At 36.6% G+C, this 14,613-nt stretch overlaps 1 protein-coding gene across 2 annotated transcripts; it reads right to left on the bottom strand.

Annotated features, from left to right (window-relative positions):
• Positions 1–725: 725 nt before the first annotated feature.
• LOC143469711 (voltage-gated inwardly rectifying potassium channel KCNH6-like) lies at positions 726–13,406 on the bottom strand. Of its 2 annotated transcripts, XM_076967502.1 has the most exons (24): positions 13,295–13,406; positions 13,050–13,148; positions 12,231–12,331; positions 11,967–12,099; positions 10,535–10,696; positions 10,155–10,303; positions 9,641–9,811; positions 8,863–8,977; positions 8,441–8,601; positions 7,905–8,118; positions 7,433–7,627; positions 7,171–7,288; positions 6,990–7,071; positions 6,779–6,874; positions 6,450–6,603; positions 6,164–6,338; positions 5,451–5,503; positions 4,042–4,230; positions 3,390–3,758; positions 3,106–3,229; positions 2,876–3,013; positions 2,155–2,767; positions 1,486–1,974; positions 726–1,325 (listed from the first exon to the last, which is right to left on the bottom strand). In XM_076967502.1, the coding sequence occupies exons 2-24, from the start codon at positions 13,123–13,125 to the stop codon at positions 1,308–1,310; spliced, it is 4,095 nt and encodes a 1,364-aa protein (XP_076823617.1). In that variant the 5' UTR covers positions 13,126–13,148; positions 13,295–13,406; the 3' UTR covers positions 726–1,307. The 2 variants fall into 2 exon arrangements, with proteins under 2 accessions (XP_076823617.1, XP_076823616.1); XM_076967501.1 differs by having other exon boundaries at positions 726–1,974.
• Positions 13,407–14,613: the final 1,207 nt, after the last annotated feature.

Raw genomic sequence — 14,613 nt, 5'->3', positions numbered from 1 at the left:
ACTTCTGAATAAGAGAACAAAAAAAACAATTTGTCATTTTTTCCGTAATGTATATAACCTAACATATACGTTATATGTAAGGTACCTGCAGCAAATAAGGCCTAGTAAGTAATCAGGCCCACTTCTCGTATTTTTTCACTCAAAGTAAGTTTGATTTCTATTGCGGGTGATTTTGGATACCATAGTAAAATCACATCGATTGGTATTGTTTGGCCTGTTTTCGTCCATTAGTTTGGATAGAAGAAGACAAGAAAGGGCAGTGGGTATAAAATGGAGGCGTTTTATAATTTTTTGTGCGTTTTAAATTGTGAATAGCGTTAGTTAATGATAACAGCACACAGAATTTAGGTGTTTTATGATAACAATATCTCTTTTAGAAATATAAACATATGCTGATAGGGGAAACAACATTTTGTTTAGTTTCAATAGCTTTGGTTTCATAAACATGAGGAATCCTGGTAATAAAACCCATAAAAATGACTGTATATAAACCTATAGGCAATTATTGTTGCAAAATTGATTGAAGAATTGATTCATTGTGTCACCTTCATGTTTTTCCTGCGTTTCTTTGAAGTTATACCGAACGAGATGTTGGTATTACCTTTTTTCATGCAATTTTATGTGGGGTAACCAGCTGCAGAACTTATCAGTAAACAGTTTTATCGTGGATTTCGATGTAACTTTCTTGTAATTGAAATCATATAGATAGTAAACGGGCCTGTGACTTTTATTTTAGAATATTTCAACTCTTCATACAACAGCAAATAAAGACATGTGGCTTTATTTAGCAGCAAGTTATAGGTATAACATATAAGAGATTTTAACTTAATGCTTAAAACAGTTTGAGTAACGGACATTTTAGGTTGTATAGCAACATAGAACACCGATGTAACGGCCGATATATAATTTATAAAATACTTAGCTAAGATGACTACAATCCGCCAATAAATAATAACCATACTGATAAATTGTTCATTTTTCAGTTTTCAAAATCAAAAAGGATTATTGCAAAACGTCCAATGATTCTAAGCTATATGTGAACAGTTAGGTAAAAATGCCACCGTTATGTAACACACTCATATATAGTGATATAGCCAAGACCACATACCAAAATATAACTATGACTAAAGATCTTGCACAGGTTTGTACGCAACCAAAGGAACAAACAACAATTTTTTATGGACAATTAGTCCTCAATGCAGGTAGTTGGACTCAAGCTGATAATGACTCACTTTCATTGCTAGTTCCGCAGGATGGAAAGCTTGGCAATATAACATTCCTTGATTTCGATCTAGAAGTTGCGTGAATTAGATGGAAGACATTTTCTGTTTAAAATAATTGAAAACCGTTTCCGCGTAATTCCAAATAATTCCACGTGAAGTATTTGGAACAATTTTGGTCAAAATCCAAAGGGTAGACGACACAGTCACTGCTGCATGAAGAACTAAGGTCAGTGACCGACCCGTTTTTGTGATTATTATTTACCTTGGGGCCAGAGGGACTTAAATATAATGATGGCGGGTGATTTACGCCTCTTTTTGCCAAGCCACAGATATCCTTGTCAAAAGTTGTCGCACTTCGATGGTTTGGCAGAATAAGTATTTCGTTTGTTTCACCATTAGGTGCCGTAAGTGTGCACACGGGGGCAGCAACGAGCTTATCAGGTAAGGACTTGGTGTGTGCTGCCTGCTTGCTCAAAGCCTGATGATCGAAGTTGTGCACTTTGTCTGTAGAGAATAACGCTCTTGCGTGGGGCAGTGAGACCGGCGTGAACTCCTTTTTATAATCAGGAGAAAGGGGATAAGTTTCGTGACGTGCTTCGTTTTCACGTTTTAACAAAGTCCCGTTGCGGCTCAAAGCTGTTCTACTCAAGCTGTCTTGTTCCACATCCAGCTCTTTTCGTAAATTGGTTGCGCTAGTATTGCCATTCAGAAGCATGGTGAGATTTTCCATCTCAGTTTTCATGGAAATCATCTAAAATCATTTAAACTTTGTTTGCTGATTAAACAGTAACGACTACTTATAATGGTTAACGTTAAGTATAATACGAAGAAATAATAACGCCAGATCCTAAGTCTTGGAAAGCGTGCCACTAAAATTAGTAATTCTTTACTGACGTTATATACCATGGTCAGAGATCATTTTACAACTTACCTGTGAAGACAAGAACCGTAGTCGTCGCGTGACTTCGCCGATGATCGAATCTTTTCCGCAAATTTGTTCTTGATTTACCCTTTCGCTGCTGGTTGATCTGCCATGATTACTTGTCCGGGTCGGATCATCAGACCCACTTAGATAAACTGTAACGCCACCATCTTCAGTTTCTGTGGCTCTTTTTAGTGCGTCCTGGTCCGCGCATTGCCTCTTTGTGGCTGCTCGGAAGTCGCTTTGGGTAACGCTTGACCTTCTGCGTAGTCGCCGCTTGCGACGTGTGTTGCGATTTGCCTTCGTGTTGACGGATTTACCAACGCATCCCGATTGATTTTGTCCAGACAGGTCGTGATGACAAGATTTTCCAAGTTTTTCTTCATGACTCGAGGATTCGTTCACCAACCTAAACAGTTCTTCATCTTGTTCTTGTTCGTGTCCTCCTGTTCGATCGCATTCAGTTTCACTGGAACTATCGATTGAATCCGACCGCCCACAACGTTGTGAAGCACCAGTTGAAAGAAAGCACGGTTGCTTCTCTTGTTTTATTTGCAATTTTGAAGTAACCGAAAGGTTGAGATTTTCAATTTTAGCCGATTCCACATCAAAATCGTCAGTACTAAGTTTAGAGCAAATTATTTCTTTTATTATTTTTATTTTTGATAGTTTTGTTTATTTCAATAACGTATGCTTTCTGCGCACGTGCAACAAACTAATCCTCGAATACCTTTTTGAGGAGTTCGATTTAGATGCTAAACTTTTGAATTCTGTCGTTTTTGATCGAAACGTTGTGTCATTTTGTAATTGGTCGAAGAACGTGACGCGTTTTTCACCAGAAGCATTGAACCAATCCGAGCGTTGCGAACTACAGCAAATATATATCCAGTAACTTTTTTAGTTCCATTGTTTTATTTCAGTGTTTTTACTTGAAAATTTTGTTATCAGCATTTTGCGTACCTCGGATTTCTGCTATCCAGGGAAAGAAGAGACTTCTTGAAGCAGGAAGGTCGAGAAATATTACCACGACCGTTCGATTCTTGCGCAAACCTGCTGATGTCCATTTCAGAGTTAGATTTTCTGGCTATAAGAGGATAATCATTAATATCTCATTGCAAAAAATCGAAATATTGCTTACACAAAGTCTGTTATGGAAAGCACCAAGTTCAAAACTTTGCGGTTATCTAAGCCATGATTTGTTGAAAAAAATCTATCAAGAACAGGCAGCAAGTCCTACAACTCACTGAAAAAATCATTAAACGAATTGAAAAAGGTCGTCAGTCTGGATGAATTGTAAGTCTTTTTGATCGGGTCTTGGTTATTTTCGGTTGTATGTTCTTCGTCAAACTTTAGCCTTGTTTTTCCCGGACATAAGTTTCTATTGTCCAGTGAAGAAGACGACGAATATGCTGTTTCTTTTCTTGGAGAAGTAATGAAATTAACAAAGGGAACGTCCAACGTCTCAAATTCTTTCTCTTTAGGTCCGGACTCAACAGATACATTAACTCCCTGTTTTTCAGCTGATGCAGTATTCTCAAGAGTCACGGAAGATGAGTTGATATTTTCATGAAGAACGGTTTCCTCATAAGAAGTTGAAAAGATTTTGTTTCGTGCTGCGAAGATGTAGTTGTGAATGTTATATCTGTTTCATAACAATTTCGTGACAATATGACTTGAGGTTTATAAATCTTATGCACGCAAAGCATCAAATATTTCTATAGTATCTGCATTTTACTGAAGCCATAAATTTAACTCAGAACGAAGGGCGCTTAGATTTTTATACATAGACTTAAAAAAAAAACTGTCTTTCCATGAAGCCTGCAATTTTTCGCTTAAGCGAAGGCTACAATGATTTTAGCGTTTTTTAGTGTCAGGTTATCATCAGTAATCACCAACCTTTCACCGACAAAAGAGAAATTTCATCCTGCGAGATGTCGGATCTGTTATCTCTTGCAAAGTATGACGCTTCGTTAGGTTTTTCCTTGATCTTATGCTCTCGAGAATCGCAATATGATTCCGTAGAGGATCCTCCAGAAGAGTAACAGGTAGCGTCATTCTTACAATTTAAATTGCTTGTCTCACCGACTGCATAAAATAGCGTTTTTCAACTGAGTTAATTTTAAAACATTTTTTAGAATTCTTGGGCTTGTCGCAAGTTAAACTACTTTTTTCTTTAAGTTATTTAACGTTCAAAATACAATAGACAATTTTAAACAAAACTGGTGTAGCAGTATAACATAACCACATAACGAATCTTATAAGAGACATTAAAGATCTTAGCCCAATATGAAAAATTTCGGTAACTACAACACATCATTTTATGAAATCATAAACCACATCACAATTATACGTTGTCCCAAACATCTTCGGACGTTAACATCAATACCAAACACCACTCGCAGAAAATAATGGAAAGAAAATAAAAAAGCTTATGTAAGCTACTCTAACAATGTAAACTTCAAAAAATAATAATAAAAATAAATCTTATGCAGATGAGACTAAAAAATAAAACAAAAGCTGAAACCGTATATAAGCTTCAACTTCAACATGACCCGTAAACTACTGTACAGTATAGCCTGCATTGGAGTAAACCGTACTTTTACAAAATTATGCAAAAGTTTGATTAGAAAACAATAAACCTACCATGCAACGATTAACGGTTTTACATAAATTTTTTAAAGTCGTTCCTTTCGTTTTAAAGTGTTTGCAATTGTTTCTTTACCTGTTGATGTGAACCACATAGCTACAAAGAAACAGTGGTATAATTACCGGTAAGCAAAGCCATTAGCTGTAGTTAGCATGCATAATGAAGCGAAATTAAGTGAAATCCCACGAGATATCGCTAACATAAAATGGAACCAGCCCATCGATTAAAAGTTTCAACCTCACTAAATTAATAACGATTTTAACTTTCTCTCTGAAAGCGCGCTCTAGAGCCACCGAAATTTGGTCTAGTGCGGTACACGCAGGCAAAAAAGAAATTGCAAAATTAGTATTAAGACAACCTATTTCGGTATACCAATACCAGTTCACATGGAAAAATGATATTGCAAACGCAGTCTTCGAAAAAATACACAGGCATAACTGAGGAGATTGGTAAAACAGCAACAATAAAAATCCAATTAATCATTAAAAATCAGCTCTCTATGGAAAAGAAAAAAAAACGTAATAAGATTACAAGCTAGCTTAATTGACGATATACTGACAGTAAAATTAAATATGGTCAAGTTCTAAAAAGTTCAAACACAAAGTAATAAAAGTATTAAAAAATAAAAAATCACACAATGTCTTCAAATTGTACCTACCCTGTTCGGCAGTCGATCCACATGGCTGACTGAGGTTGCAGGAGAAATCTGATCTGCATTGAAATGAGGCGTTTATGGCATCTAACGGCAAGCAATTTATTTCAATAGTGACCTAGAGTATGATTAAGACAAACTTGGTACGAAACAAGCTTTAATGGGCGATATAGTTTTAAGTGTGGTTTAGTAAGAAATCTGTTTAGTTCTATACTGATTAAAACGCACATCACGGTATCATTGATTTTGTTTCTGGGGGTTCAGAAATGTTCTATATGGAATTAATTTTCGCAAACTTGTTCAAGCAAATCTTCGCAAGAAAATCAACACAATATGAAACATTTCATTCTTCAATCATTAGCTACTCGCATTTTGATAGACAAAATTTTAACAACTATTGCCAAAATTCAGAAGGCTTGCCCTAACTATACGGTTGTCATCACAATCCTTAAAAAGGATTTTAACAAACTAACAGATGCGCAAAGAGCTGCATAAGCCGTGTGAGCAATCAGATGAGGTGACGTTAAGAAGCTTAAATCACGGAAAGAGCTCAAATCATCATGTTATCCAGTCTAATGCATTTTTCATCAACCATTTTGAGATAAAACAAAGTAGCCTATACGGTAATATAGTACTTATAAAAGTAATGTAGTGATCATAACGATTTCGAAAAAAGTGCAAAACGAATTTTCAACAAAATAATTAACTAAACTGGTTACCTCATGTGTTGCATGACTGACGGCGCAAATTCGGGAAAGTATTCTATTACACCTTTTAAACCTTTCGCGGAAATGCATTCCAATTCACAATAACTCAAGGCCTTCACGTCGGCGTGTGACGTCATTGCATTGTAAGGAGCTTCGTTCATGTCGGCGCCAAATAAGTCGCCCTTGCCTTCGAAGCAGTTTCACAACAATATTACCCAAGATAAATTGTATATTGCGTGATGGGAACTTTCAAGAAATGCCACCCTCCTAACGGTACGTCATTCGGTGTAATACTTACTCAGAATAGATATCACAAGATCGTTTTTCAAGACTTCCAGCGAGCCTTTGCATACGTAGTTAACCGAAGACAATGGATCGCCATCGTATATCATCACCTCTCCTGGAGATATTTTGCGCTGTTCGATATGAAGGGAGAGATACCTGCGCATACCCTGCGCAAAAGAATTAAAACTTTATCGTCCAACAAGAAGTGACTTTGACCTTTTAGGCTTCAATTAAACACTTTTGCAGGTTAAACGGTGGAGAAAGTCTTTTAACCGTGTGCCAGTTTATAACAGAATGTGCAGAACTTGCCTTTATTTAAAAAAAAACATTCTGTATACAAACCTCGGGCCCTTTTCGAAATATGGGAATGTTTAGAACATCTTTGTAAATGTGCATAGCAACATCGGCCTGTATGTCGGCTGGAAAATCTTTGAGAACCTGTTTTTGCAAGAGTAAGATAAAATGGTTTATAGAAAACAGAAACTAGTTTAAAAGAGTACAAATTAGCTCTGCAATCGTGTCAGATCGATCGGAGCAAACGACAAGATCTAACCTTTTTTGCATTGACTCCACTGTTGGTGTCCCAAGTATACTGAAAATGATTGATCATGCGTTCCTTGGTCGATTTCGGCAACCTGTTTAACAACAGAACTTGTTGCAAGTGATTAACAGAAGTGAAAAGTCGTTATATGAAACGACCATCAGGGTTTGGTTGTGGGTTGCTTGCAGCGCACCTGTGTATTTTAATAAAGTCCTTCAAATCTCTCATCTTGATATCATACTGGGATCGTTTAGCGTACATCCGCTGTATTATTGCGGTCACATTTCCAAACACAACAGCGTGCATGAGCGCTGGATAAATAAAATTAAATAGATTTGGAAGATTTGGAAGTAAAGCGAACGCTGAGTATTTATAGGTAAAAAGGAATACATGAAATGAACAGCAGGTAAAAATACATTTAACTGGACACAAATTACAAACAAAAAAGTTTTTACCTCCAATTATCATAATACAAATGGAAAAGATTTTTTCGTTATTAGTATTTGCCGAAACGTTGCCAAATCCCACGCTTGTTAAGCTGCTTAAGGTGAAATAAAGTGAAGTTATGTATGAGCTGGTAACATCAGGGCCTCCCGTTCCATTTGAATAAAAAGGTTTTTGAAGGGTTTCGCTCAACTCATGCAGCCAACCTGACCACAAAAGTCAGCATAAGTACAGATTAAAATATCCCGAGAAGAAATTAAAAAGGGGTCTACTCCTGTTTTCAGTTCTACAAGTGTTTACCGATCGCCAAAAGTCAACACGGTTGAATCATATAAAACGTATGAACAAATGAATTTTTCAGCAGGCAGTTTATAAATAAAGGTCAAGTACATGTCTTAAAAACAAGCGATAACAGATCACTTGATCGCGGCGATCATCAAATTGTAATAAACCACGTAGGCCTACGCTTGGCAGAGGGCTTACCGACGCCGCCGTTGCTTCTGAATGGTTGAAGTTGAAATTCTTTCCAACCAATATGGAGCCAGACGCAGGCCAGCCAATGTGCCACAAGGCCAAACGCAAGCATAAGCATGATAAGAACAACAGCACTATACTGAAACCATCTCTCCGCCTTGTGAAAGAGACGAATAAGTCGGAAAAGACGAACAAGCTTTAGCATTGGCATGGGCTGCACACTCTAAATTTTTTGCACATGTTATCAGATAAAGACAGGAATAGAAAAGAGGCTTTAAAAGAAACAGAATTGTTGTTCAACTTGGTTGCGAGCAAACCCACAAGCTGGCTGTTGCTTTTACAGTAGTACCAAACTAGATGTCTCAGTACCAATCATTACAGTAGTACCAATCATTTGCACCCCATTTGAACCGATATTATTCTCTTTAACGAAAATTTACTATCTCCCTTTAATAAAATCATCATAAATTAACCTTCTTTCAACTGCTAAATGGACTGTATTGTCAACAGTAATCTTATATATGAACGCATGGACAGCAACTTACAAGGTCCACTTGGAAAATATGCGAGATTGTATCGACTGGCAGGGCAGCAATAATATCAAAGAATAGCCAAGTTCTAAAGTAGTTTGTTGCGATATCCTTCGAATTAACCACAACCCAACCCGATTTGTTGACGTAAGTTGTACGAAAGGTAAGAATGATGTCTAAAAGAAATAGATTTTAAAAACACAAACATAAAAAAACGATACACATAACCAAGAAATAATTCATGACAGCTCAATATAATCAAGTTGTAAGATACAAGATAAATTGATCAGTACACTCTCATAAACGCTTTTATCAAACTTCAAAAGTTCCAGTTACATTACAATTTAAAACGTTACATTATACTTTTAGAGCTTACAGTGCCTAGACCCGAAACCAGATCTAGGTTTTATTATATATAAGTCATTATTGTATCATACCTGATATAAACACAAACTCGATTAAAAAATCTACTACCAACGAAAATGTGTCTGTGGGCGAATCGTTGCCTATGAAATAGGTTTTCGTTCCGTTGAGATACTCGCTGGGAACGGACTAAAATAAACAAAAGAGGTCGCTTCAATTTGGTCTTCTTTGTTATGAGTATTATGATACGTTTTAAATTAGAACTGTAGTGACGTGCAAGGATTTTTTGCAGCTTTGTTGGGGAAATCATTATTTATTGAGACCGTGAAAGTGCTGACAATATTCAACAAACACATTTGCTCGACCTGACGTTAAAAAAAGCTGGAGTGCCTGATTAATTAGCTGCTCTGTTAATAGCAGTCAAAACAATGTGATGAATACAAACCACAATTGCTACAGCTCGCCATACAAGTGCAGAGTAATTCGTCGTGCTCAGGTGAATAAGAAAACGACTTAATTAAGTATATACGCTATAGAATGTATAGATTGTACAGAAAAAAATCGATTGGAATCAGTGATAAACATAGTCAGTTGATACATAGTGTCTGTTGCCGCCACGTCATTGATTCAGATGATTGAGGGAGGCTTTAGCCACGTTCATCGAATACTACAGTATATACTATAACCAAATAAAAATAACTGTTGTTTTTAAACGGCCTGAAAAAAGTCTTTTTTGTCAGTCGTATTTTGTGTATGTTGGAACACTGGGTATAACCACATTTTGAAGAAAAATAGCAACAAAATAACAAGTTGTTGACTGAAAGATTTTCATATTCAAAGGTGAAACTGTACCTGTACTGCTGCGTAGTATGGTATCATAGCGGTGATATACACTGTGATGAACATAACAAACCAGTCCCAGGCTGTTTTGGCTGTTCCAAAGTGGAGAATGGTGAACCGCGATGGTTTATTATTAGAAACTTTGTATTCCAATGAAGCGTTTTTGCGTCGACCTAATAGACGCTAAAATCGCTACAAATTAGATTTAAGTTTATAAAAATATGACGACATAAAAGAAATGAGGTTGATTCAATTTATTCTAAGACAGGCGATAATAACAAGTGTGATACAGAGTGAAAGAATAATGCTTATAGATATAGCATTGATTCATATCATATCCATGGAGTAAGAAAGAACAGGAAATATCCACAATACCTTTTTCTTTAAACACTTAAATGAAATAAAAGAAAACTGCGCAGAAGAATAATCACAAAATCGCGAATGTTGTGGAAAACTGAAAAAACCTCCATCATGCCCCCCCCCCCCCCCCCCCCCCCTATAAAAAGCAAAATGCATAATTGCTTACTTGTGAAAATGACTTGAAAAATCCAGGCTTAGGTTTAATTTCAAAATTTTGTGAAAGGTTATAAAGGACACCTCTGCTTCGTCTTCTGTGACCAAGTTTCTTGAATGAGGCTGCATCGGATTTACTGCTAATCACTGAGTTGCAACTTCCTGTTGTTTATGAATTTAGCATTAAAACATCACTGTGAATATTTACGGCATTTTTGTCAAACGATTAAGATAAATCTTATCGGATACAGGCAGCAACTTTAAATTTAACCGCGGAAATATTCTACGTAAATGAACCGCCACTTGGTTGTTTTTTTGTTGCATTTAACCTTTTTCGAATGAATAAAACGTATACCAGAGTTACAATGGAAAAGTTTAAGTAAAAGATCCGACCTGTTAATGAAAACGAGGCATGGCTGTTGTCCGAATTTACGGAAACATTGTCCTCTGAGCCGTTTTTCACGGGAAGATTCTTGTGAGAAACCAAGAACATGACCACTTGACTTTTTTCATTTTTTATAGGTACGATGTCCAGAAGACACAGGAACGGCTCGTCTGTAAACGAAAGGAGGTGATAAGGAAATCGACAATTCTGTCCAATGCTATCTAAAAAACTTATCGTGGAATCCTGACTTCAATAATTTGCAAAATTTGCTGAAAAAGTGTGAAATGTGCAATAATTACACGATCAAGTTAACACTTACAAGGATAAAAACTCGTTTTAAGCACGTTCGATGCAAAACATTTTTAAATCATTTCAAACGATAGTCCACACTGGTAACAGAAAGACTGTCAATTTCAGTACTCGATCTTGTAGCGCGTTAAGCCTTTGACTTTTCAGGCCAAGAAATAAGAAAAATTTCAAGCAAGTGTATGATAATTGAGCGACATGTCCTTATCGACTCAGGCCGTGTAGGTTTCAACACAAGGAAAAGGTCAGAAACCCTGTTAGGCAAATTAGAAACAATGTCTCGTAAAAACATGTCTTTGGAAATTAAATTGGCAACGAAAAGAAAATAGACAGCACGTCTTGGTATCAATTTATTAATTTAAAAGCCAAGCTGAATATGACATTTTAAAGTTTTACAACTACAGCCACACGGAAAGATATAATTTTTGATCGATGTTGGAATTATAGATGCCACATGCCTATTATTTGAAAGGTCATAAATAAAATCGATAGCTGAGTTATATAGTTTAAAAATCCAGCTTTGAGCAAAATAATATTGTCTGCAGTAAAATGCAGTAATTCCGTCGGTGGAAGAAAAAGATATAAGAAAGACATGCGCAGTTAGAAGCCAGGTCTGCCTTAAGATAGGTACATTGGTTGGCTACTTCACCGAGTAAATGGATTTTGTAATATAGGACTCAAACAAACAATTCTTTAAACACCTTAAGCTGCATGACACGACTTTACCGACTGTTTCAACGTTCACGTTCCGTAAATGAGCGAAGTTTCACAACAGAAGCTTCAACCTTATGCCATGTAAAGCAATTTTGTCTTTTTGTCTATCGCTTTCGCGGCTTGTAACCGAACATGATCGAGATAGAAAAGGTTTTTAAGCAAATGCGAAAGTGTGTATAGGCCTATCACCACAAAAAGGTTGACAAGCGTTGCGATACCGACCCGTTGCTCGTAAAATAGATCGTGGGAGTGGATGGTAAAGTTAAGCTTGGTTTGTATTTACAATTATATAAATTGTCCAGATAAATTATAATTCAGTGTTAATCCGTCACTTAACCAGTACGGCAGGGTACAGAACGTTTATGTGTGACGTAGCGTGAAACTTACAAAGGGATAAAGTACAATCGATCAGCTACTTACTGTTTTTTTTGTACAGAACCACCTCTGTGTCAAATTCCTCATGATTTTTCAAAGCATTTAAGATTTCGACTTTCTCTTCCGCATTGGTGAGACTGCCATAGAGAAACGGGCACGAGCTACATTTCCGCATCACCTGCGATAAATTTCCATCATGGCGTATGCAGACAAGGCAAATGCTAATTTTTGAGGTAAGAATTAATCAAGTTTTCAATCAAGCATCTGGCTAAACATTTGAAAGCGAGACGTGAAAAATGAATCGCAAACCTGCCCCCGTGGAAAACCGGTGAGCTCGCAAAAACCATCGGAGCAGTAAACAATTGGAAATATCCCGGGGACTTGGGCGCTGCCCAAGACAAAATTGCTGTCTGCGAGACAAAGGTCACTTTAAAGTATTTCTATACAGGACAAATATGTTATTCAATAAACTGTTGGTGCTATGATTAATAATAATGAAAAACACCTTACAATCATGTAATAATATGCATGTTTGTCACCAGGTATATTAACAGTGACAAAGATATTCGTTTGGTAATGAATAAACTTTTTAGATTCTTTTAAACAAAAATTCACAAACTCTGAAGAGTTAACTTGATAAGGTTACAAGCCTGTAAGAGTAACTGAGGCGCTGACCAAAAATAAAAGTCTTGTTCATCACACTTTAAAGATCTTTTCATTAAGCCTTAAGCTTTTAAATGTGCTATACTTAATGCATTGTGATGTATCAGCGAAATTAATCATAAATTAATCATGACGTCATCGTGGCAAGGGTATGAGAAGCGGGATGTTTTCCATTACCGAAATTTTGAAGCAAGGTGTCAAAGGGTATAGAGGCGAGTTGATTAGGCTCAGTATTGTGTATTTTGAAAGTTTTGGGGGAATTCCCGGAAAAATACTATAATAGTAGTTTCAAAAACGACATGTTTCGTCTTCTCACTTAATCCCTTCCCAACACCGAGGCTTATACAGGAATTAGCGGAAATGAAAGAAATAAATACCGAAAAAAGCAAAACGGATCGAAATTCTAAACTTTACTCTGTAATAAAGGAAATACAGTTTGGTTACAGTTCAGTTGTATCAACCTACGTGTTCCATCGAATCTTGAAGCAATTGTATCCAGAAAATTATTCTGTGGTGGAAAATGTCCCTTTCTTTCGGGCATCGTTTCACTGATGTAGCACACAGCTGTATGAAATATAGCATTTAGACAAATCTCTTTCGTAGGCAAATACGAAACACGCTATTAGATTAGCAAATTTGCACCCTTCTTTTGGCTGTTAAGGTGTAAAGAACGACATGATATTCCACGTGCAGAAGAGATATTCATATACCTTATTTGTAACGGATGATGCAGTTGTTTTGGTTGATCGAATTCAATTTTAGCGTATTACAATAGACTTTTCGCACAGCTAGTTTGCAACAGAACTATATCTGTAAATTGACTAAAAATATTGATTCATAGCTTCCAAAAACATTTCTCAGAGCTGAAAACACACGAAACATTCCACCGATAGACTGGTCGAAAAGCGGCTAAATAACTCTCCGTATAAATCTTTTTCCAGTATTGAAGTTACATGTAGAGTGTTTCTAGTTTCTGAGGCGGCACTGTATTCGTCAAAACGCTGAAATTCGTTATAGAAGTCCACGAAACCACGTTTAAATATAAGTAGGAGTTTGGTCTCGTAATCCGAACGTCAAGATATCAAATTTCGTTCAACGATCTCTTATTCTTGGTCATGCTATAAATTATGCAAAATCTATCCGTCATATCTCACCCATTGTAATCGAATAGCCAAAGAAAACCTGATAAGTGAATAGCGGAATAAAAACAGTTTCTTCCTATCACCTTCGACTGCATTTTGTTGCGCAACAAAACCTTTATAATCTCTACGGTATCATACGATGTTCTGTGCTGGTGTCAGTGGGGAAAGGATTAAAAACATTGATTTTGTAAGTCAGAAGTTCACTTTTCTTCAAGACATAATTAGTGAAATCTCTACGGGAATCATATTGGCTTAACCTTTAAAGGCATATGCAAATAATATGTCCAGTAGATTGCCGGAACCTTTCCGCTACATTAGATTGCAAAAAAGGTTTAGTTTTAACTAGAAGCAAGTAATGAAAATCGGGGCCCTTTTGAAATTCCAGATATGGTACATAATCTCAGAAAACTTTGTCTTTAAAAACACTCGACTTTAAAGTAAACTATATGTCCTTGCCGATTATTATAGATTAGTTTTTCTATTCTTCCTGTTCATGTGACGCATACCCGACTGACATTTTAATTCGCAATGAAAACAATGCGGACATAGACAGAGTTTAAAATTTTTACCATGAACCACGAACGTCGTAAAACGCTCGTCTACAGTTACAGTCGTCGACACAGGCCACACTCCCGCAACTTGCCTCACTGCAGCTATAGCCCGGTTTCATTTTGGCGAGGAAAGGCTTATATTATATTTTGTTTGTATTTCATCTTCGAATAGGTCACATGAATAAAATCGATAAGGTAAACAAATTACGCTGCCATCACACCAAGCTGGCTCATCGCTTTTTGCGAGTAGAATTTTCGCGCAACAGGTTTCTATTCATTAAAACCTACTCTGTGATAAAAGCTTGTAGTTTACCTAACGCGGTTGCAACAGATAAT

Source organism: Clavelina lepadiformis, chromosome 8 (genome assembly GCF_947623445.1).
Source record: "Clavelina lepadiformis chromosome 8, kaClaLepa1.1, whole genome shotgun sequence".
Taxonomy (NCBI): domain Eukaryota; kingdom Metazoa; phylum Chordata; class Ascidiacea; order Aplousobranchia; family Clavelinidae; genus Clavelina; species Clavelina lepadiformis.
Note: the sequence above shows the minus strand (reverse complement) of the source record. Positions and strands in the feature narration are given on the sequence as shown.

What these genes read in the sequence shown, in the direction of transcription:
- LOC143469711 (XM_076967501.1), bottom strand. Translation starts at nt 13,125, where the DNA reads ATGCCCGAAAGAAAGGGACATTTTCCACCACAGAATAATTTTCTGGAT. An exon ending in TGCCTCGTTTTCATTAACAG is followed by an intron (nt 10,304 to 10,534) that starts GTCGGATCTTTT and finishes CATAAACAACAG; the next exon opens with GAAGTTGCAACTCAGTGATT. An exon ending in TTCGTTTAATGATTTTTTCA is followed by an intron (nt 3,230 to 3,389) that starts GTGAGTTGTAGG and finishes ATCCTCTTATAG; the next exon opens with CCAGAAAATCTAACTCTGAA.